At 48.1% G+C, this 22,300-nt stretch overlaps 1 protein-coding gene across 11 annotated transcripts in view; it reads right to left on the reverse strand.

Annotated features, from left to right (window-relative positions):
• Positions 1–22,300, reverse strand: part of MED24 (mediator complex subunit 24) — a 73,612-nt gene that overhangs the window by 35,511 nt on the left and 15,801 nt on the right. For 8 of the 11 annotated variants that reach the window (XM_048517676.1, XM_048517673.1, XM_048517667.1 and 5 more), the window contains exons 5-11: positions 18,352–18,425; positions 14,782–15,005; positions 12,000–12,111; positions 11,738–11,888; positions 8,948–9,061; positions 6,921–6,968; positions 203–288 (exon numbers count right to left, since the gene is read on the reverse strand). In XM_048517676.1, the coding sequence (XP_048373633.1) occupies positions 203–288; positions 6,921–6,968; positions 8,948–9,061; positions 11,738–11,888; positions 12,000–12,111; positions 14,782–15,005; positions 18,352–18,425 (809 nt within the window). The remainder of the gene's footprint in view (positions 1–202; positions 289–6,920; positions 6,969–8,947; positions 9,062–11,737; positions 11,889–11,999; positions 12,112–14,781; positions 15,006–18,351; positions 18,426–22,300) is intronic. The other 3 variants (XM_048517677.1, XM_048517675.1, XM_048517672.1) reach the window with 1 other exon arrangement.

Raw genomic sequence — 22,300 nt, forward strand, 5'->3', positions numbered from 1 at the left:
ACACAACATTCAGACAATGAGAAAACAGTCCGGTCCTTGGCTCTGGGCCCCTGCCTGAGATTTTAGTCCTTCCCTTGGGACACACAGAATGGGGATAAAAAGTTTGCAAAGTTAGGTCCAAGCCTGAAATACAACAACAGTGGCTAGAGGTTTCCCAGGCCTGCTAAGGTGCATCTGGGCACAACCAGGAAGAGAGACCTACTTGCAGCGTTGATCAGCCTTGTCCAGCAGCGGCGTCAGCTTCAGAAGGAACTCAAAAGCGCAATTCACGTCTTCTGTAAAATCCTGCTATTACAACAACGACAAAAATGTTTCCACCCCTAGACCATAAGAACATATGAATTCTACAGTGGACACTTCCCTTCCCTCCAACTTTACAGCCCTGTTCACATGTTTCAGTGAATACACATACATCCTGCCTATTCACACGCACGTCTGTTTTGAAAGCAAGAGCCAAATTGTATTCATTTCATGAATAAAAACAGGGACCAGCACTTGGATACATGTGGAGCTTGTACCTCACATTCAGCTGTACATGTGTCAAACAGAACATAATGAACTTATAACCAATAATCAAGTGTACATTGTACACAGATTGTATGTGCATTTGCCAAACATTGGGAAGAATGCTTTTAAAACAGGCCACAATCTTGCATCCCAAAAAAACCACTTAACAAATTAGCTACTTTTCAATTCTGCACACTCTGCATTTCTCAGTGACTGTGGTGAATGAGGCTAGAAGAAGTTCACTCCTTGACAAACCAGTAACCTTTTTTTATACTTCTACTTTCCGTAGAAGACCTGGCTCACTTGGTAAACTCCGGAGGCAAAAATTTGCTTATTTGCTTCTACTCTTCCTTTTGTGGCACACTGGCTGATTCTGCACAGGCAACTCAAATGGGTTACATGAACCCGGGTTGACTGTGCCACCATTTGCAATGGTAGATGCAGGGGCCAGCTGGGATTACTGGGATCCCAGGAGGAGGAGGCAGCACAGTTCGCACTGGAAATGCAAATCGCGCAGCCAAGAACACCCCCGCCCCCTTGAGAATCCCACCCATCAGCACAATGTGGCTACACCCTATTACAGAATCCACTCTAATGGCAGCCACCTGGGGAATCCACCATAATGGTGGACAGAAGGGGGTGGGCATAGAATGCTTCCTGCTTGCTGCAGTTCACACAGACAAGAAGGAAGTGTTTGAAACCTCAGTTAAAGGGAAAAAACTGCTGATTTAGTGACTTTCATTTAATCCGGGTTCAGGCAAATATAACTGGGCAGAAGTGTTTTGGGGACGAGTTCTGTGGGAGCTTCTCCAGCAAACTACTTTAACAACGGGCCTCTGGGTGGTTTTAATGCCAGAAAAGGAAGCAATTTATTTATTTTATTTATTTATTTTATTAGATTTTTATACCGCCCCATCCCCGGAGGGCTCTGGGCGGTGTACAACATTTAAAAATAGTATAATTAATAACATTTAAAAGCAGCGATCCAAGTTTAGATATAGATTAAATTAAATTAAAATCCAAGATGTAAGGTGGCGTCCAGCATTTCAACAGTATAAAATCCCTCCCTCCCCACGATGAAGGGAGGCATGGCGAGTCACAGTGATGGAGCTCGTGGGCCCGGCAAGTTAAGGGCCACAGACGGGGCACTATTAGCGGCTGGGTCCTCCAAATTCGCGGCTGGAACAGCTCCGTCTCATTACAGGCCCCGCTGAACTCCTTTACAAGGTCCCGCAGGGCCCGGACAGCTGGAGGGAGAGCTGCTCCACCAGGCCGGGCCAGGGCTGTAAAAGTCCTGGCCTCGCCGTGGAGGCTAGCCAGCCGCGACGCTGTAGGGCCAGGGACTTCACTCAATAGGTTGGTCTCCACTGATCGGAGAGGCCGCCTAGGGACATATGGGGTGATGGCGGTCTCGAAGATACGATGGTCCCAGGCCGTGAATGGCCTTAAAGGTCAATACTAACATCTTTGGAAGATGCCGATCCGAACTCTACTGGAAGCCAATGCAGCTCGCCGCGAGCACAGGCTGGATGTTCCCGGCGGTGCAATTTGTAAGCAGACGCGGCATGCGTGCATGGTGAAATCCAGTTTTAAAAACGCCGGATCAGACGCGCAAGGGGAAGCGCCCGCCAGAGAGCGAAGTTACAATAGTCAAGTCTGAAATGACCGCTGTAATGGATCACTGAGGCTATGGGTCCGGCCTTGAGAGGAAGGGCGCCAGCCGCCGGGCCTGGCGAGGTGGAAGCGTTACGCAGCCCGGTTGTATAGGCCACCTGGTTCTCCATTGTGAGAGACAAATCCAGGTGGACCCCCCAGGGCTGCGGACGGAGGGGGTCGCCAGGCCATGTGACCCTCCCACACCGGGCGGGCTTGGAAAGTCCCTCCTCCCTCAATTCTGCCAGAGGATCTCCGTCTTCGAGGGGTTCAGCTCTTTAACCTGCTCTGCCGGTATCCAACCAGCAACCGTGCTAAACTCCAAACAATGCTGGAGAGCCACAGGCGCTGCTCCTCCCTCCATCAACAGAATGAGCTGTGTGTCATCAGCGTACTGATGGTTGGCAAATCAGCCCAAAACTCCCGCATCAGCTGAGCAAGGAGGTCGATATGGATAAAGCAAATAACAGCCGGGGACAATAATGCCCCCCTGGGGTACACCGCATCGGACAGCGGGTACTCCGGAGGCCTGGTCCCCGCGATCTTCACTTTGCTGCAGTCCGCCCCGAGAAACGCAGGTTATCCACTGAAGGACAGTGCCCCGCGACTGAGGCTGCCAGGCGGTGGGCCAAAAGGTCGCGGGTCGTATCACTCACATCAAACGCCATGCGGTGAGATCTAACAACACCAGCAGCGCCGATCCGCACTCTGGTCAAGTTTCGGATAATGGAGTGTGTCTGTGACGCGACGATGGTGGAACAGTCTCCGTCCCATGGGCGCCCAGCACGGAAGCCGGACTGGAAGGGGTCGAAAAGCCGATGCGTCATCCAGGAAAACCTTGAAGCTGCTCCAACATTCCATTCTTCCTGCAATTACCTTCTCCCAGAAACGAAAGATTCGGAAAGACGGGCGGTAATTGGCCAGATCTCCTGGATCGAACGGTGGTCTTTTTTTAAGAGTGGGGTGGACCACCGCCTCCTTCTAAATCCTATCATCCGAAGGTTCCTTTGCTCAAGAGAACGTCTCATTGATGAAGTACTTGGGCAACAGATGGGGTCTTAGTCCCGGCCCGCAGGTTTCGCTGCCAAGACGGGCACGGATCCAGAGGGACAGGTAGTAGGTCTACCAGCAGCTAAGGCTACTGTCGGACAGCGGCTTCAGAGAGCAGGGAAAATCTGGGTCAAAACAAGAACTCGAAGACGGGTAAGCGGGAGTCTCCAGTTCGCTAATTGTAGCTTTTTTTGCACGCGGGATGGAAGCGGTCATGGCGGAGCGACGCGATCTTTTATCCGCGAAAAAGCTGGTGGCAAATGCCTCAAGCAGCTTGGCATTTCATCCAATTGGGGTTTGAAGATCTCTCCGATAGGGAGAGGTCAGTGATCGAATCTATACGGAATAATTGAGCTACGAGAGCTAGCGGACGCTGGTGTGGAGGAGGAGAAGAAAGTCCTCTTCGCCTCCTTTATCGCTTACATCTCATAGGCTTTCATAAGGCCCTATAGGATAAGCCCGCGCAGCTTCGGCCGCTGGTAGATTTCCTCCACACTCGCTTAGATCGCCTAAGCCCCGCTTCATGCGGCGCAGCTCCTCATGTATACTCATGGAGCGTAGTCGAGAGCGGGGACGTAGGAGGACGCCGGGAGCAACAACAACATCGATGGCATCGGAGAGTCGGGAGTTCCAGTCCCCTCCACCTTGCTCACTCGAAGTGTGCCGAAGCGGGTTCGGGGTCCCGCAGAGCATCTTGTGGAAACCCAAGTGGATCCATAAGCCTCCGCTGGCGTGGTATAACCAGCCCGGCCGCCTAGACGGGTTGGTGCGGCAAGTCCATCCGGTCTTCAGGGCAAAATGGTCGACCATGGCGGTACTCTATCAGTAGAGGATACGACCAGGTGGCTCCATCCTCAATTCCAAGACCAAATCCAGCCGCAGCTCCAGCCCTTCGCGGGTGGGGCCAGAATTTACTCAAGCGGAGAGGCCTAGCGCCGCCAGTGGATGACACTTCAGGGTCTCGCTGGTTAAAGTTATACAGGAGGCGGCGCTTGGCTATGGGCTGAAGTCCCCCAATACAATAAGTCTGGGGAAATCAAGCAACGTTTCCCAGTCCGGGCCACTCACCTTCCAGCAGCCGCCGGCAGGCCGCTCTCCGCGCAAGCCAGGGCGCAATCCGGTACACCAGGAGAACAGGCGCCAATCTCTCCTCGGTACAACCACCCAGGCCGACTACACTCCATGCCGGGTGATCCTCCGGACGGGCTGCCCCTGAAGGGAAGATATTAGAATCACGGATGAGCAATACCGCAACAATGCCTCTCGCCCTGGGTTCGCAGGTGGATCGGTGAAGGCACGCTGAAACCCGGGCGCAGCTTTCTCGCCGAGGGCTTTTAATGGGTCTCACCTTCGCGCACTCCAGGTTTCGCTGATACATGCCAGGTCCATTTTGTTGGCCCGGTGAAAATCCCGGAGCACCATGGTCTGCCGCTATTAATGGACCTGGCATTAATTAACACCAAAGACGAAGCAGAGTATCCCTGAACCTAAATCCACCATCAAGCTTCTCGGGATAGGGTCGCGGAGGTCAGGAAGGCAAACGAGTGCATAATTGCATCTCGTGGTGTCTTCTATCATATGGCCACCGCCTACCGTGAGTATCTACTCCTTGGCTCCCCATCAACACCGGGATCCCTTTAGCCCCTCGAATTTGTGCCCCATGACTCCACCTAGCCTCCCCTCCTCCTAAAAAACCTGGCTTAATATTCCCAGAGTAGGTTAACTGAGCCAGTATTTTCAATCAATCCGGCTTTATGCCAGGATTAGCTACCAATACTGGCTCCAGTACCACATTAATAACTACCCCCAATAAATACTAATGGGGACTACTCCGCAATAAATATTAATACAGTTCCAAAGCTACATCCACAAAAATACATCTATATACTAACTTCAACAAATCTATCAATAATTATACCCTCTAACAAATATCTTAAGAGCCTTAAGTTACCAACAGCAACCGGGTTTAGAAAAAATAAATAAATAAATATAGATATAAATTGAAGGTGCTAGGTAAGAAAAACAGGAGAGAGCATTCCTCAAAGGGGTATTGTTACCATCTAGGTTCCCAGTGGGGTCAGTGGGGGTGATGGTAAAAAATCTCCTATGATGTATCTGTTGTATTGTGAATTATGGGGGCGGCGGATCCAGGGCTGGGCTCACACTCACCTGTGCTAGCTTCAGTCAGGTACAAAACAGAAGAGCTTATAGATGGAAGAGTTTCTTATAGATGGAACTAAAAACATAAACCAATTAAATATAGTCCGGATAGTAGCCGGGGGCCACTGCCACTGGCTACCCCGATCAGTCTTGTGTAAATAGTATCAGTATATAAAACATCCAGCTCTCTCACAGCTGATGTAATTGTCCTGAAAATGAAACACCTAGCTCTCTCACAGCTGGTGTATATATGAGCTAGATATTTGTGAAGCAGAAGAAGCTGATCTGGACTTATTGCCTTGGTGTCTATCTCCACCTAGGAGTACCAAAGATAGGGTAATTAACCCGGCAGGCATCAAACTGTTTAACACCTGCTTGAATCTGGACATGGCTCCGCTAAACGGCTTACACCGATTTAAACTGAATTCACTTTTTCTTCTTGAAAAGGGTATAGCATGCTCAATTCCATTTTGGTTCCCCAAGGGTACATTGATAAGGACTTTTGCATAGAACATAGTTCCTGGAGTGACCCTTTTCCTTTGATTCTAACAATTTCTTATAATTGCATCCATCCAGTTCCTTTGAACAACTCTGCAAATAGTGCCATCACTCCTCCGTTGCTAGTCAAGATGAGCTGGTCTGTGACACTTGAGAATAAAATGTATGTTCTCCTGCTTTTGCAGGAATTTTTTACTTTGAGAACGCTACTTTTCCACAGTGCAAGAACTTCGGGGATTCTTACATTGTCTGAAGAGATTTGGCCTGTGCAGAATCACCCAATGTATGCTAGACTTCATGGATTATGTTGCCACAGGAGGTGGTGATGGCCACTAACCTGGATAGCTTTAAAAGGGGCTTGGACAGATTTATGGAGGAGAAGTCAATCTGTGGCTACCAATGTTGATCCTCCTCAATCTGAGATTGCAAATGCCTTAGCAGATCAGGTGCTCGGGAGCAGCAGCAGCAGAAGGCCATTGCTTTCACATCCTGCACGTGAGCTCCCCAAGGCACCTGGTGGGCAACTGCAAGGAGCAGAGTGCTGGACTAGATGGACTCTGGTCTGATCCAGCAGGCTCTTCCTTATGTTCTTATGAATAATGATGAGAGAGGGGAACGAGCTCAATGTGTGAAAGATCGTTTCAGAGGGAAGCCATGCTGGTCTGAAGTAGAACAGTTAGATTTGGGGCCAAGAGTGCTTCACAGATCAACAGCAATTTCAGGATACATAGGCTTTTAAAAGTCAAAGTTCTCTTTGTTAGGCATGGGCAGAAATGGCTGTCATGGAGTCCTTTTATCCTAATCAGAAGGTGGGAGGGGTGTTGTAAAGAATGGTAATAAAAGTTCTATTTTTCACCATCATGGCTGGTAGCTAAAGGCACACCTAACCTGTTGGAATTTGTCCTATAATAATACCCTTAGTCCCAACGCTTAGTTATAAATAGGCATAATGAATTACTTCTGGTTCTTGTTTCTCTATATGAACGCTTAAAATGCATATCATTTTTTAATTAAAAAAAAACACATCAACACATCCTCTGGCACATTCTCACCTTTTCTCCTGGCATATATTTTTTCAGTTTTACCAGTACTTGTGGAATCTGAAAAGAAAAAAAAATGAATCCACCAAATGACGTCTCTTGTGGATCTCCTCTTGGCCCCCGGCATCACATATGTGAAGCCATGAAAGCCCCACCACCTTTTAATTCTCTCCCTGCTACAAGTGTGCTTTTCCTCCCTTTTTTGTAATTGTCTCTAACCCTTGCTCTTCCTACAGGTGTGTGAGGTTTCACCCTGGCTTCTATCCTGGTGTTCCTTGGCTCAGTTTTCTGCCTATTCCGCAGGCAGTACACACTGACTGCAGCAGCCCCTTGCATCAGCCATCTTCACTCGACCTCAAAACCTGCTTCCCATTCACAAAACCACTTGCAGTCCTGTACTTATGCTTCAATGAAAATCTTCCCCATGCACACTGCTCTGCACTTTCCTCATCCTGAAAGAATATTTATGAACATTCCATGACTTCAAGCTAATTCAACCAATAGTTTAGGAAAGGCTCAAGATGGGGTACCCAGAACGGAGTATTCAGACTATCATAAAAAAGCAAAACTGAACATCAGCTTAGCTTCCTGCAACAACTTTGAAGGGAAGACACACACACACACCCCACCCAACAAAAAAATGCAATTTTGGGGGTGGAAAGGATTTTGGGGGTGGAAAGGATGGAATGACCCAAATTTACTGCGTTTCAAGAGAGAAAGCAGTAACACCTTTTGGCACAAAGCTAAAAGGGACAAAGCTAAAAGGGAAAAGATAGAAAGAATGGATTTAACCTCTGGAACTCGCTGCAACATGAAAGAGTGAAGGCCCGTCAAACTATCACGTAGCAGCAAGTTCCCAAGGCAAAGTGACTGTTCCTTTTTCCTTTGCTCTACTGCATTACAAACTGTCTGCCTCTCTCATTCTTCTCTTAATGTATTCCTCTCCATGTGGACAGCAGGTAACATGATGTACTCAAGAAGGAATGGAGATTGACTGAGCAGGCAAAGAATGCTAAGTTGCAATTTGCTGAGTCTCTTTTGGGGAATCCAGCTGCACCAGAGTATGTTTATCAGGAAAACCGAGGAGAAGACAGACAGGGCCATCTGGCTTATGCTTACATTTGCACATGCTCAAAAATTAAGAGGGCTGAACGCAGACTCCTTCGGGCCGTATGAAGGACGCCAGCCCAGAAAGAAAGAATGCGAGAGCAACTTGGGAAGATCTGTGTGTGCTTTGGATCATTGTATGTGGCAGCTCATGGCACAGGGAGCCTAGACATGGGGCATAGATGGCCAAGAGGAAGGGAGAGCTGCAATTTAGGAAGGTTAGAAATTGGCACAGCCAAGTTTATGGCAGAGTGGGCCGTACCCAACCATCTAGGTATGGATGTTTTCTCAAGAACCCCTTTGTTCCTGCAGTCCTTTCCAATCCCTGGAAAATATCATCATGGAAATACAATCTCTGTGGTTCAGTGGGGTGGAAAGAGGAAAGAAAGGGGACGAATCTGACCCCTTTCCTTGGTGCAAGAAGAATTTCACCCCTTTGGTTTTTCCTCACTTCACCCACCCAACCCACAGGCCATTCTAAGAAACTTTTGTACATTTTGGAAACACAGACATATAGAATTTATGTTCTACTAGCCTTGAAGCTTGTACGAGACTGGTACACATCCAAGTTCCAGTTAGCTTAATGGAAGCTCTCCACTGTATTACATAGGATCTTTCCTTTATATTACACAGGATTTTTATCAGTGTTATTAGGGTCTGTATTTTAGATATCTTGTGGTACTATTGTATTGTTTATGGATTTGGACATGTATTATACTTATAACAAGACTTCATCTGAAAGAAGACAGCAATTGCTGTGAGCCTTCTTCAGTGCCATTTCTACTGGATTGTAGTGTGTTCACTGATCCCCACTTAATTCACACGGTGGCCCACATAGGCCCTGCGGCCCTCACAGCCTCCCACAACCCCCTTCAGCATCTCCAGCTGACCCAGCATAAAGACCACGAAGGGTCAACAGGGAGCCCTCTTACCTTGAGGAAGGTGAAGGCTGTCCACTTCAGCTCTTCTGTCCCTTCAGGAGACTCGATCAAGCCCACAAAGCAGGCTTTCCAGATTTCCAAGATGAAAAGAGGCGACGGTATCCGCTGACAGGGGGGGAAAGAGAGCAGAGAAATGTGGATATCAGTGGCAGGGTGGTCAGGCCAGGTAAAACCTGTTTGCCACACAGCTTGGGTCTGCCTAGGAAGGCCCTGTCTAAAAGTTATCCTGCTCCACCCGCTATAAATCTTTCATTAAAAAAGAACAGCCTCCCATTCACTTGAAATGTTCCCCTCTCAAGTCATCCCTGAAAAAGAGAGCTAGAAGAGAACAATCTTAATCCTCTGCCATTTGGACAGTCCTGATTCAGAAGTAGCCCCGTTGGCTTCCATGCACACAAAGGTAGAGTGGGGACAAACATGTGGGCCTCCCTCTCCTTGCAGATGCACCATTGTCTGGCTGTGAGCTTGCCCTCTAGGTCAGGGTCTCCAACCCTTTTCAGCCAGCAGGCACATTAGGAATTCAGACACAGCCTGGCAGGCGCAGCCACAAAATGGTGGAGCTGGACACATGAAGGCCGCTTAACTTGATGTTGGGATTTGGCCCCTCGCCAGCCCATCTCCTGCTCCTCCCCAATTGCCCCGACGGCTCCTCTTCCTTCACCCCGCAGCCCACCCAGGACTCACCCGAGGGAGAAATGTCAGGTTTGTAGGGAACTTCCTCGCCACTGTCAGGGGAGACAAGGAAGCCAAGCGCAGCCCTGCCTCCAACCCTACTGCCTGGTTTGAAAGAGGGCCGCAGGCGGGGGACCTGGGACAAAGGACAAAGCCAGAGACGCCAGGAGAGACCCCAGGCTCCAGAGGGAGGCCAGGGATGTTGTGGCTGCAAACCCCACTCTCCATGCCTACAGGAGTTCAGGTGGGCTGCGGAAGGGAGGGGGAAGGCAAGCAAGGCCTACTTGCAGGTAACCTTACCCTGAGGGCGAGGGCAATGGTGCATTAGCCAGGCACAAGAAGGGAGAGCCCTATGCAACAAGGAGGAGGTGGCTCCTTAACAGAGTAGGGAGGAATGAAAAACACCTGGAGGAAGGGGTGGGAGAAGGAAGGCACGAGGGGATTGGTGGAGAAAGGGGATAAATACCCCAAAGCAAAGTGCCAGCCGGAGAGCAGGCGGGAGAACCTTCGCAGGCCGAGAAAACGTTCCAGAAAAGGCAAGGCAGACGCTGGGCAAGAAAGAGCAGCAAAGAAGCCTCACCCCAATCTCTCCGCCCACTCTGAGGCTGGTCAGAGGGCAGGGAGGGATGCCAGGGCCACACAGGCCAAGAAGGACACAATGGAGGGGCAAGGAGAGTTTGACACTTCAGTCACAACGTGAAGACCCTTGTGCTACGTTGGCAGCTGCTGCCAAAGCGACCCTTTTAAAAGTCTGCATGGCCAATCAAATCTCCAATGGCCAATCAGAAGCCTTCCTGGGCAAAAGCCCCACTTGGCTCCACCCACTTTCTAAAAACAGTTGGCGGGTGCCAAGAAAGGCCTCAGGGGGCATCGTGGTGTCCACAGGGGCCTCACTGGGGACCCTTGCTCTAGGCCCGTGTAGAAAGCGTATATACGCAGGTTCCATTCCTGTGACTCCTTTTTCCAACATCCCCAGTCACAGGAATGGAATTCAACAACTTCGCCATGGCACACAGCATCCCAGATTTTTCATTTATTTACCCAAAAGCAACACTAGGTTCCTTGCTAGGTGCTGTCAAGGAAAGTGGGAGTCACCTTATGTTCACATACAAGTGGTAAGTTTCTGTAGTAATCATAAACTTTTCGAGTACGAGCGGTGGGGAGGAGACAGCCGTATGTTCAGAGTTATCTTTCTTTTGGGTAAATACCAGTGCTAATAATTCCATAGCAGACACTGATAAGGTTGTTGCATTAAGATTAAACAGGAGCCTTTTGAAAGATTTCATTCCAGCATAAGATTTCTATTGACTAAAAACCGCTTCATCAGCTGCCATGCTAGTTCTCTAAGTATTAACCTTCCTTCCTTGGTTAACAGGAGTCAAAATATCCTCCAACTGCTGTGGAGCAGTTTTCCCACGCAATGAGCTGTGTGTCAAGGCCAGAGGGAGAGAGGTGTTCCCACACTTTTTGCATTCCGCATGTTATGTAAAACAAGATCGCAGGAAGGTGCTTATAAAAGAAAATGGAGTGTGGACTACACCACTATATATCGCAGGGGTCACCAATCTTATTGATCCTTTGGTACTGTGATATGGGGAGATGGACGCAAGAAGAAGAGTTGGATTTTTTTCCCCTTTCTCTCCTGTAAGGAGACTGAAAGAGGCTAACAATCTCCTTTCCCTAAACCCGCCCCCCAACACCCTGTGAGGTGAGTGAGGCTGAGAGAGCTCAGAAGAACTGTGACTAGCCCAAGGTCACCCAGCTGGTGGGAGTGCACAGGCTAATCTAAATTCCCCAGATAAGCCTCCACAGCTCAAGCGGCAAAGCGAGGAATCAAACCTGGTTCCTCCAGACTAGAGTACACCTGCTCTTAACCACTACGCCACTGCATGAAATGGCTGCCGAAAGAAGCACAGCCAACCACAAAATTGGAACCAAAAGAGGCAGAATCAATCATAAGCAATTAGATATCTCCACTTATCAAAAATATCAGCTGTGTAATCCGCCTTGAGAAAGGCAGTCTACAACTCTGTGAGAAAGGTAGACTACAATTCAAGCGAGTAAATAACACAGGGAGGCGCTACATCATTTTGTCTGGTCCAGCCATACCTGCATCCTTTTCACCATCATCAGCTGCTCGACCAGGGGCTGAGGCTCTCCTGTTAAGTTCATTGTTCCCTCTAGCAGGACCACAGCATGGACAGTTGGGAAACCCGTTTTGTTCAGCTGCTCCGAATGCACTGAAAGCATGGTGGGGATGCTGTGCAGAAAGTTCGGGGCAGGGAGGAAGAGAAAACAAGGAGAGTCTAGTTTTATTGGCTTCTGCCGGGAGAACTCTGCATTCCTCCTCTTGCAACTGCTGTTCACTCACCTCTTGACAAGGCCGATGCACACCTCCGCCTGGTTCTGTAACATGGTGCTGCCAATAAGCCCCACATTGTCCCCCATTTTGGCCACGGACTGTTCAACGGCACCCCAGGAAGCTAGCAAGGAAAGGCAGTGATTTGAGTTTTAGGTCATTCCTTTACTTCAACCAAGACTGACCCTATATTAAGACCATCAGCACAAGCCAGGGAAACCCAGGGAGGTATAGTGGTAAGAATGTCAGGCTACAGTCTGGGTGACTCCTTCCCTGCCGTGGCAGCTTGCTGGGTGACCTTCAGCCAGTTGTGTGCTCTCAGCCTAATCTGCCTCACAGAGCTGATGTGAGGAGAAAGAAGAAGAGGAAAACAATGCAAACCACTCTGTGTCCCCATTGGGAAGAAAGGCAGGATACACGTGAACTAAAAAAGCAAATAAGCCATGCTAACAGAGCCCCTGCAGGCAGGGGCATATCAGGGGGAAATGGCGCCCGGAGACCACTCCTTCTCCGGGCACCTCCCCACCCCTGCTGTGCTTAGAGGCGTGGCCTTGCCACTGAGCTCCACCCCCCATGCAGGCCAGCATTTGAAAGCTGAAGCTTTGGAAAGCCGGCTTTTGAAAGCACGGAGGCAGGGGGCAGCAAAGGGGCAGGGCCATGTTGGCCCCCTCCCCCCCCCCGGCCCCAGTCTCTGTGCTTTCCAGTCTCTGTGCTTTCCAAAGCCAGCCTGCAGGGAGACAGGGCTTGGGGGCATGCACCTGGGGACATGGGTGACCCCATGTCCCTATAGGCCGTACACCTCTGCCTGCAGGGCAAAGGGAGGTGAGTGACAACTGGAAACAAGGTTTTCTCAGTGGTGGTTCCAGACTAGCAGAATGTCCCTCCCCCTCAAATGTTGCCTTGAACCTATTTTATTGGCTTTTAGGCACCAGGTGGAAACATCTCCCTTCCCCATGGTTTTCAGATCACTTATCTGCTGGTTCCTCAGCATCCTCTCTAGCGCCTACTGTATGCTTATAGATTTCTTCCATACTTCTGATTTTATGGGGGAGGTTGGCAATTTTGTTAATTGGTTCTGGTGGGCTTTCCGGGCTATGTGGCCGTGGTCTGGTGGATCTTGTTTCTAACGTTTCACCTGCATCTGTGGCTGGCATCTTCAGCTCAGAAAACCCACTAGAACCAGTTGAATCTGGCCGTGAAAGCCTTTGATAACTTTGTTAATTGTTTACAATTCATTCACCACTGCTAGCTGTTACCAGCAAGATTTGTTTTTCAGACATGGGAGAAAAACACATAAATAGAACAGGTAGCCAAAAATGTAGCAGTGGATAGTTTTTCTTCCTGCAGCACCTGCAGGTCATTAGGCTTCAGCTTTTCATAATGCAGTCACACTCACTAAAATTTAGAAAATAGTTTTTGAGGCTTAGCAGAATGAACTCTAAGAGGGAAGAAAGGACGAGTGACCAGCAGTCAATTATTGCTTGGATCCACCATCAGCACTTGGCCAGATGTGAACCCAGGAGGGACATGGTCCTGCCTCCAACGGCATCCACACCTGTCTGAATCAAAAGCAGGCTTCACTTGTATCTGAAGAGGTCCCTGAAATAGCTGCTGATCCCTCCAATGCAGGACTGTAAACGCTGGGTTGTAACCTTCCCCTGCCTTGCTACAGGACATAATCCAACTGAAGATGTTAGGAGACAAATCCAAGTTTTTTTCAGGTTAGGGGGAAAAACAGCTTATGGGGACACAATGGAGGTTTATAAAAATTATGCACAGGCTGCAGGAAGTGGATATCATTCTCATACCCAGTGAAATTGGCAAGTAATAGATCCAGGACAGGAAAAAAGGAAACACTTCTTTTCTCAATGAGTAATTAAAGTGTGAAATTCATGGCTCATCAGTGACTATTTGCTATACTGAGTAACTGGAATCTCCAGGCTCAGAGCCTCTAAACCTCTAAAACACAGAGCTAGAAGGCAACATCAAAGAAAGACATTATGTCCTGTTTGTCTCACCCTCCAGGGAAACTGGTTGGCCACTGTGTGAAACATGATGCAGGAGAGAAGAAGAGTTGGATTTATACCCCGCCTTTCACTCCTGTATGGAGTCTCAAAGTAGCTTACAAGCTTCTTTCCCTTCCTCTCCCCACAACAGACACCTTGTGAAGTAGGTGGGGCTGAGAGAGTTCTGAGAGAACTGTGACTGGCCCAAGGTTACCAAGCAGGCTTCATGTGGAGGAGTGGGAAAACAAACCCAGTTCACCAGATAAGACTCTGTTGCTCATGTGGAGAAGTGGGAATCTGCTCTTGACCACTACACCAAGCAAGCTGGCCTGCCTGCTGGGGGAAAGTGCAACCCCACAACAGGAGAACACAAAAGTCAAGGGCACAGGAAACCAGAGAGCGAAGAGAGCTGTGTTCAGAACTGTCCTCCTGGAATAATTCCCAGTCATAACAGGTGAGTGAAGTAGAAGAAGAAGAGGAGGAAGAAGAAGAGGTGGTTTTTATACCCTGCTTTGCTCTACCTTTAAGGAGTCTCAGAGCGGCTCACAAACTTCTTCCCTTCCCCACAACAGACACTGTGAGAGAGTTCTGAAAGACTAGCCCAAGGTCACCCAGCAGGCTTCATGTGGAGGAGTGGGGAAAGTAATCCAGTTCATCAGCTTAAGAGTCTGCTGCTCTTAATGCCACGCCAGCTCCAAGTTCACCCCAGTATCTGCAGCTCCATATTTCTCACTCTCCCACATACACCCACTTTCTCTCACCAGCATACATACACAACGGCTACGTACGTGTTTCTTCAAGCTTGGCTATGAGAATGAGAGCCCGGTTCTTGGTGCTGCCCAAGACTTTTGCCAGCCGCTCCAGGCACATCTCGAGCTGGCTCTCTGCCGCTCCCTGCTCCAGCGGCTCCTTCATCTTCTCCAAGTAGAAGGCTGCACAGCGCAGCAGCCAATTGAGGGAACTCATGAGAGCTCGGCACAGGCTGATGCACTCCTCTGCCTTGCCGCGGCAACTGTGGAAAGAGAAAGCGGAAGGCAAAGTCAGACATCTCCAATCATGAGACGCCCTTCCTTAACTCAACTGCATGATGGCACAGATCGCTGGAAGACTTCTATGCATGTTGGGGTCCTTACACAAGCAGAAGAATCGGGGGGGGGGGGGGCATCAAGCCAGCTTGTTGTGCTACTCTGGGCTGGTTCAGTGGGAGCATTAATGCTTTTAATATTTCACAGACCCTCAAGGAAGCTCAAGGCGAAACGCGTAAGGGTAATTAACATATTGGAATAAAAGGGTTTTCCTGCTGCACCCGTGGGGAGTTTTCCGTCTCTTTGCTAAGTTAACCGTGGCATACCTCGGGTCCATCTTCCACCTGTGTGTCATCTTTTCCCTATAAGTGAGAATGCACAGGGGGCTGAGCCTATCCTTGGGAAGGCAAAAACCACACCCACGTATCTAGCATTTTACAGAATATGCAGAAAATAAATGTTCAGGTGCCCATAATTTCAAAGGAATTAGGGCTGTAGTAGATAGACTGAAACAGCTCAAGGGGTTGCTTCCATTAAGGACAGAATTGTAGTCTATTGCAATATTTATTATCACCTTCTGTGTCACTATCACATTCCTTATCTTTGCAAACCTCTTTCTTCATCATGGTTTGTCACATCTCGAGACATTTTTCATTGCCTTTTTGGTTTGCATCGCTCTCCAGTTCTGTAACCCTGGTCCTATAGCTCCGCTTATTGGGTGTCTCTGTTGTCAGATTTAGTCGCTTGTCAAACTCAGTGAGAAAGGTGGGGTTTAGGTGAACTTTGTAATAACAATAAATAATTTCTGTGCAAATATGCGAAGGTTTCCAGAGTTACAGATGTCTCTGTGCTTAGGGTTGCCGACCTCTAGGTGGCAGCTGAAAATCTCCTGCTATTACAAGTAATCTCCAGGTGACAGAGATCAGTTCACCTGGTGAAAATGGCCACTTTGAAGGTGGACTCTATGGCAGGGGTTCCTAACCTTTTTCAGCCTGTGAGCATCTTTGGAATTTTGACAGAGTGGTGGGCGCCACCAGAGGCATATTTTGGTGTATGTGTGTAAAGTGCCGTCCAGTTGCAGCCAATTTATGGCAACCCACTACAGTTAGCCGGTCACAAAATGGCTGCTCCAGCCAACTTTAAGTCACACAGCGAAGATCCTTGTGTTATGGTGGCAGCTACAGCCAAAGCAAAATTTAAAAATATTTGCACAGCTAATCAGATCTCCAGTGGCTAATCAGAAGCTCCGCCAGGCTGGAGTCCCACTTGGCCCCACCCACTTTCTAAAAATGCCTGGCAAGCACCAGGAAAGGTGTTGGTGGCCATCGCTGCGCCTGCTGGCCCCATGATGGGAACCCCAGCTCTATGGCATTATACCCCACTGAAGTCCCTCCCTGCCCCAAACTCTGGCATCCTCAGGTTCCACACACGCACACGCACACGCACACACACACACCACCACCCCCACCACCCCATTATCTGGGTATTTCCCAACCCAAACCAGACAACTCTGCCAATATTGCTAGCCCCAGCAGTGGTCTCATCTGGGTTGCCTAAGTGGAGAACCAGCCTCACAAACCAAACACATACCAAGCCTCACATTGTCCACCCCTGTGCTATAGAGTTAGGTCCAGAGAAGCCTCCATGGGCAGGAAACCCTCCCTGCCATCCAAAGTCCAGGGGCTAGAAAGGAGCTCCACCCTCCCTTCTCTCAGTACAATTTCACAGCAATCCAAAGTAGGGATCAGGTCTTGAGAGATTTCTTCTGCCCGCCAAAGGACTCCAAAACCCACAAGTGGAAGATAATCGAGCATCTGCGGCTTGTGCCCTGTGGCACGGCTTATGTACAAGTCACCAGAGTTCTTGTATTTGTTTACATAAATTTTAAAAGGGAGGGGGGGAAGGAAAAGACAGCAAGCTTGTGATTAAAACGGTCTGGCTCAAAAAAGAAAAAAGACCAAGGATTGAGAAAGAGACCCTCTCGACAGGATGAACGCTATTGCGGCCAGCACAAATAATCCCAGACCTGAAGGGCTTTGATCAAATTAAAAACCAGAAGATCGAATTAACCGAGGAGAGGATTAAGCAGAGGGCTTTGTAGCTGGCCGAGAACAGCTGTTTATCAGCATTCTGGTGACAGGTTAATATTCATTGTTTCTATTTTTCTTACAGGAAGACAGTTCCTTCTCTCTCTCCCTCCCATCACACTCACCTGTCAGCTCTAGCCAAAATGCTTTAAGAACACACGGGTGTTGCTGTTTTTTGGTTTGTTTGGTTTTCAGAAAGGTCAGATCCATGATCAATTTTACTCATTCAAGACCAAAATGACAAAGCAAGAGAGGAGCGTTACATGCAAGAGGGTATGTCTCCGGAGAGGCCATCTAGTGTGTTGGCCAGGCCTTTTGATAATTCCAATCTGTTCATTTTGTACATTAAGCAAAAGGAGCAGGTTTCTAGCTCTCATGGTTGTGAAGTAACAATAGAGGAATTATGACTGCTGCACATAACCCAGCACAACAAAGTCTACTTGGCTGGCGATTTGGCTCTTTTGACTGCAGAGACGGATTGTGGGATTTTTGGAGTCTGCATTCATTTTGGCTCTATTGCAAAAGCAACAGATAAATATAATGGAAACAAAGCCAATTATCACAGACCGGGGAGCAGCTTTTCTTGGGTTTCCTGTTGCCTGACTAACTGATTCAGAATTCGAAAAACTTTAGGGCTCCAGACCAGAAACCTATCCCTGTCTCACAAAAAGATCAAGACCAATCAGAGTTCTGACAGTCAGCTATGGAGTTGAACATGACCAACTTAAGTGTTGGTGGAAAGGGGAAGCAGGGGTCTCCTTAGCCACCCAAAACACAATGCTGGGGATCAAGGGAATCCCTAATAGCCAAAAGCCATGTGCGGGGAGGAGTCTGCAATAGAGGAGAAAGGAGCCAAGAAAAATGGTTTCATCCAGCCCATGGTTCAAAGGGTAATTTCACTCTTATCTGACCTGCTTGTTGTTTTGTTCCTTTAGCAGAACTCCTGTGGTCCAAGAGGTTTACGAAGCACAAAGCAAAAGCGGACCATCAGTCTCATTTCACAGCAAACGTGTACCTAAATGTGTTAAGTGTTTCTGAAGGCATTCTCTTGCTTATAAGGATACAAGTAGTGCCAACTTGCCACATTCAGCTAAGGACCACTTAATGTAGCATTATTTGCTAGAATCCTAGCAACTGGCTGGCACAAAAGAGTCCACTGTATGCCCAGGATGTGCCCGTCTCTGCCCACTCTGGCTTGAATTATGCAATGTGCAACCAGAAGTATGAGGTTTTACCCATTCCCTACCTTAACCGGTCACAGAACATGTCCATGATTCCCAGCAAAGACTGGATGCAGAGGTCTCGGGAGAAGTCATCAAACTGAATGTAGAAAAACCCAAAAACAAAGAAAGAAAACAACAGGTCTCAATAAAACCTCCAAAAACCAACATCAACACAACATGCAGAGGACAGACTTCTACTTCACGCATTTCTTGTGCTGCACATATATCTAACGCAATACGGGCTGAATTACAAATCTTTCTCCCTCTTGGAACAGGCTCCAACGAATGACAGCTTGCCAATTATCGCCAGTCAGTAAGGCTGCTCCAATTGCAACCCGCATATTCAAATCTACAAGGATCCAACTGCCCCCCAAAGAGCCTTCCTCCAATTTGAGTGGCTCTTCCTCCAGCTGTCTAATATGCAGGAATCATGATCCAAAAAGAGAAATAGCTTAAATGCTCAGGGATATGGTAGAACAGGGGCAGGATCCACCCCATGGTGCAGGACATCTATATTAATTTCCAGAGCACAATTCTGTGCAGAGCTACTCAATGGCTTTATACTGCAATAACTGTACAAGACTGCACTGTAAACCTCTTAACCATGGTTAGAAGACTGTGAGTGCTCCTTCACCTAACTTCTTCCCTCTCCTCCTCCGCTTCTCTTTGTCACTGCTACACCGAAGGCAAAACCAGGCAAAACTGGTATTTTAATCTTTGCTGGCAAACCAGCTCCAAACCATGGCTGAATGCTATGCATGGTTTGTGTTCACCTTGGAGCAGACAAAACTAAAGGAGAAGAATGGCCTATTTCTGGAATATAAAGGGAGGAAAAACTATTCTTAACAGTGAAACTGGGACAAAATCAGCATGCAACAAATGTTCCAAGAAGCTCCCGGACTAGGGTTGAGCTGAAATTTTAACCTTGACTATATGAAGCTACCTCACAGTGAGACAGGCTCTTGATCTATCAAGGTCAGCGCTACTAACCATTTTGAAAGGCATTGGCTCTCCCAGGTATTTCATGCTGCCTGCTACCTGAGAACTGGAGACACTGGAGACTGAATTTAGAACACTGTGCATGCAAAGAGGATGCCCGACCACTTGTCTAAGCTGAATATGCCAAATAACAGCTGCTAATTTCCAAGAGATATTCAGCTCTGTCACCCTGCTATGGGTTAAGCTGCTAACTCAACTAACCCTATAGGTTAGACCAGGGGTAGGGAACCTGCGGCTCTCCAGATGTTCAGGAACTACAATTCCCATCAGCCTCTGTCAGCATGGCCAATTGGCCATGATGGTAGGGGCTGATGGGAATTGTAGTTCCTGAACATCTGGAGAGCCGCAGGTTCCCTACCCCTGGGTTAGACTGAAATGTCATAATCACCAGCCTAAAGGCTAATCCAGAGGTCTGCAACCTGTGGCTCTCCAGATGTTCGTGGACTACAAATCCCATCAGCCCCTGCCAGCATGGCCAACTGGCTGATGAGATTTGTAGTCCATGAACATCTGGAGAGCTGCAGGTTACAGACTCATGGGCTAATCCATACATTCAGTAAGAAGGCCCACGATAAGGCATCTCCAGGACTGGATCTAAAAACATCGTAGAGGGCTTAGAAATTTATTTATTTTATTAAACTTGGTACCCTACCCTTTCCCAGCCAATGGTTGGTCATGGAGCGGCTAACATACACAGCTAAAACAATCCCAAGCATCTCAATATCAAAATAAGCAACAATAATAACAGTCATTATAGGGTGATCATTAAGACTTGAATAACAATACTACCAACAATGGCAGCAAAAATTAAGTCAATTAATGGGCCCCAGTAAGAACTAAACAACATTCCCCACCCCATACAGAAAATGGGGGGAGAGAAAGGGAGGGGGCAGATCAGGAGGCCACCCGGTTGGAAAAAATGACCGTAGCTGCCTCAACCACAGGCCCAGCAGAAGCTTCATTGCAGAAAAAATGACCGTAGCTGCCTCAACCACAGGCCCACAGGCTTCATTGCAGAAATGAAGCAAGTGTCCCAGGTCTCAGCTGGTAGAGAGTTCCATTAGGTCAAGACCAGGGCCAAAAAGCCCTTATCCTGGTTGAGGCCAACTGGACATTCTTGGGACCCAGGACTACCAGAAGGTTACTGCCAGCAGAGCAAAGTGTCCTCTGGGGGTAATATGGGGAGTTGATCCCAGGCCACACAAGGCCTTAAAAGTTAACACCAAAACCTTGAACATGACCCAAATTCAACTGGTAGCCAGTGCATTTAGCAGTGTGAAGGTCGAATATGCACTCTTACCTGTGTCTCGGTAAGAACCCTCACCACTGCATTCTGGACCAGTTGTAATTTCCAAAGCAGTCTCAAGGACAGGTCAGCGCAAAGCAAGTTACAGTAACCACTAACTGGTGGTGACCGTTGCATAGATCACTGTGGTTAAGTCTAAGCAGGGCAAATAGGTGGCCAACTGTCTAGTCTGGTGGAGATGGGATAAGGCCACCTGGGTCTTGTGTGCAACCTGGGCCTCCGCAGAAAGGGAGAATTCCAGAAACACGCCCAGGCTCTTGATAGAAGAGGCAGGTCTTAATGTCACTCCATCTGATTTTGGCCGTTGGAAAATCCCCTCCAGTTATTTTATTTATTCCCCTCCAGTTATTTATTTAGTCCTCAGGTAAAACAGAAACATTAGCCTGCACTGTACATAAAACCACAAATTGGGAAGACAGCTAGTTTCCAAAGACTCTTCCAGATTTTCTATGTTGAGGAAACATCTGCCATTTGAAAGAGAAAAACATGGGAAGATGGCCGAAAGCGCTACCCTGCTCCCACAGCACGGTTAAGTTGGCACAAACTGCAGCTTGCCTGGTTTTGGACCTCAGGTTCCACCACTGAACTACTCCAGCTCTTGATAAATAACATTCTGTGACAGAGTTTGCATTTTCACGTAGCAGAGTGGAGGGGAGGGGAAGTAAAGGATTGAGGCACGGTGGACAATCCGGCACACAGAATTTCATGGCCGATTTTCGAAAATCCCATTTCCGAAAATCCCATTTCGAAAAACCCATTTGCAACTGCTTTGATGGCTGGCAAAATAAAAGAATCAGTTCTGTATTTGTTGCTGTGTCTTTTACTGATCTCCACATGTCCCTGAGGCTTGTAACTAGGATTCAATAAGTGGCAACGAAGAGGATGCTTTTACATATGAAAGCTGAAGGTCATGACCTGGAATGTACAGGTAAGGGATCTCAGTTCTGGGGCCCATTCAGAGCACTGGCCCAGACAGACTCTTTCCTAATCCCAAAGAAACAGAAGAAGCCTCCATTTTCACATTTACTGTGTTAAAGGAACAAAGATTTCAAATCTGAAACAAATAACACAAACTGAGCACTTCCCATTTTTACTTTTAAATTTGATTTTTGAGCTCACTCTTTTTTTGAAATATTGGGAAAGAAGTGAAAACACTCCCTGGAAACCAATATGTCTGTAAGTGGGGTTGCCAGGTCTCCCCCCTTCTCCCCCTGCCCCCAGTTGGGGATGTGTGGGGGGAAGGGGAGGGGTACCCACTCTAGGTTAGGAAACTCTTGGAGATTTGAGGATGGACCCTGGGGAAGACAGGAACCTCAGCAGGGTACAGTGCCAAAGGGTCCACTCTCCACAGCATCTATTTTCTCCAGAGGAGCTGATTTCTGTCATCTGGAGATGAACTGTAATTCTGGGGGATCCCCAAGTCCTATTTCAATGCTGGCATCCCTATAGGTAAGAGCAGGCAGACATGAGTTGGGAGAACACAACTCACAAACCCTCAGTTTCTTCTTCAGCCAAAAACTTATATATTCAGCCAACAAGAAAAAAATAAGGTTGGATTCTCCTAGCTTTTCTGCTTAAGCTTTGCATGATTTCTCTACGTACCAAAGGCCTGTCCTGTGTGGCTTTTGTCCATGTGGGTCTGTGATCCCTGGTATAGCTTTTTTTTT

The sequence above is a fragment of the Sphaerodactylus townsendi genome, linkage group LG15, assembly GCF_021028975.2.
Source record: "Sphaerodactylus townsendi isolate TG3544 linkage group LG15, MPM_Stown_v2.3, whole genome shotgun sequence".
In the NCBI taxonomy this organism is placed as follows: domain Eukaryota; kingdom Metazoa; phylum Chordata; class Lepidosauria; order Squamata; family Sphaerodactylidae; genus Sphaerodactylus; species Sphaerodactylus townsendi.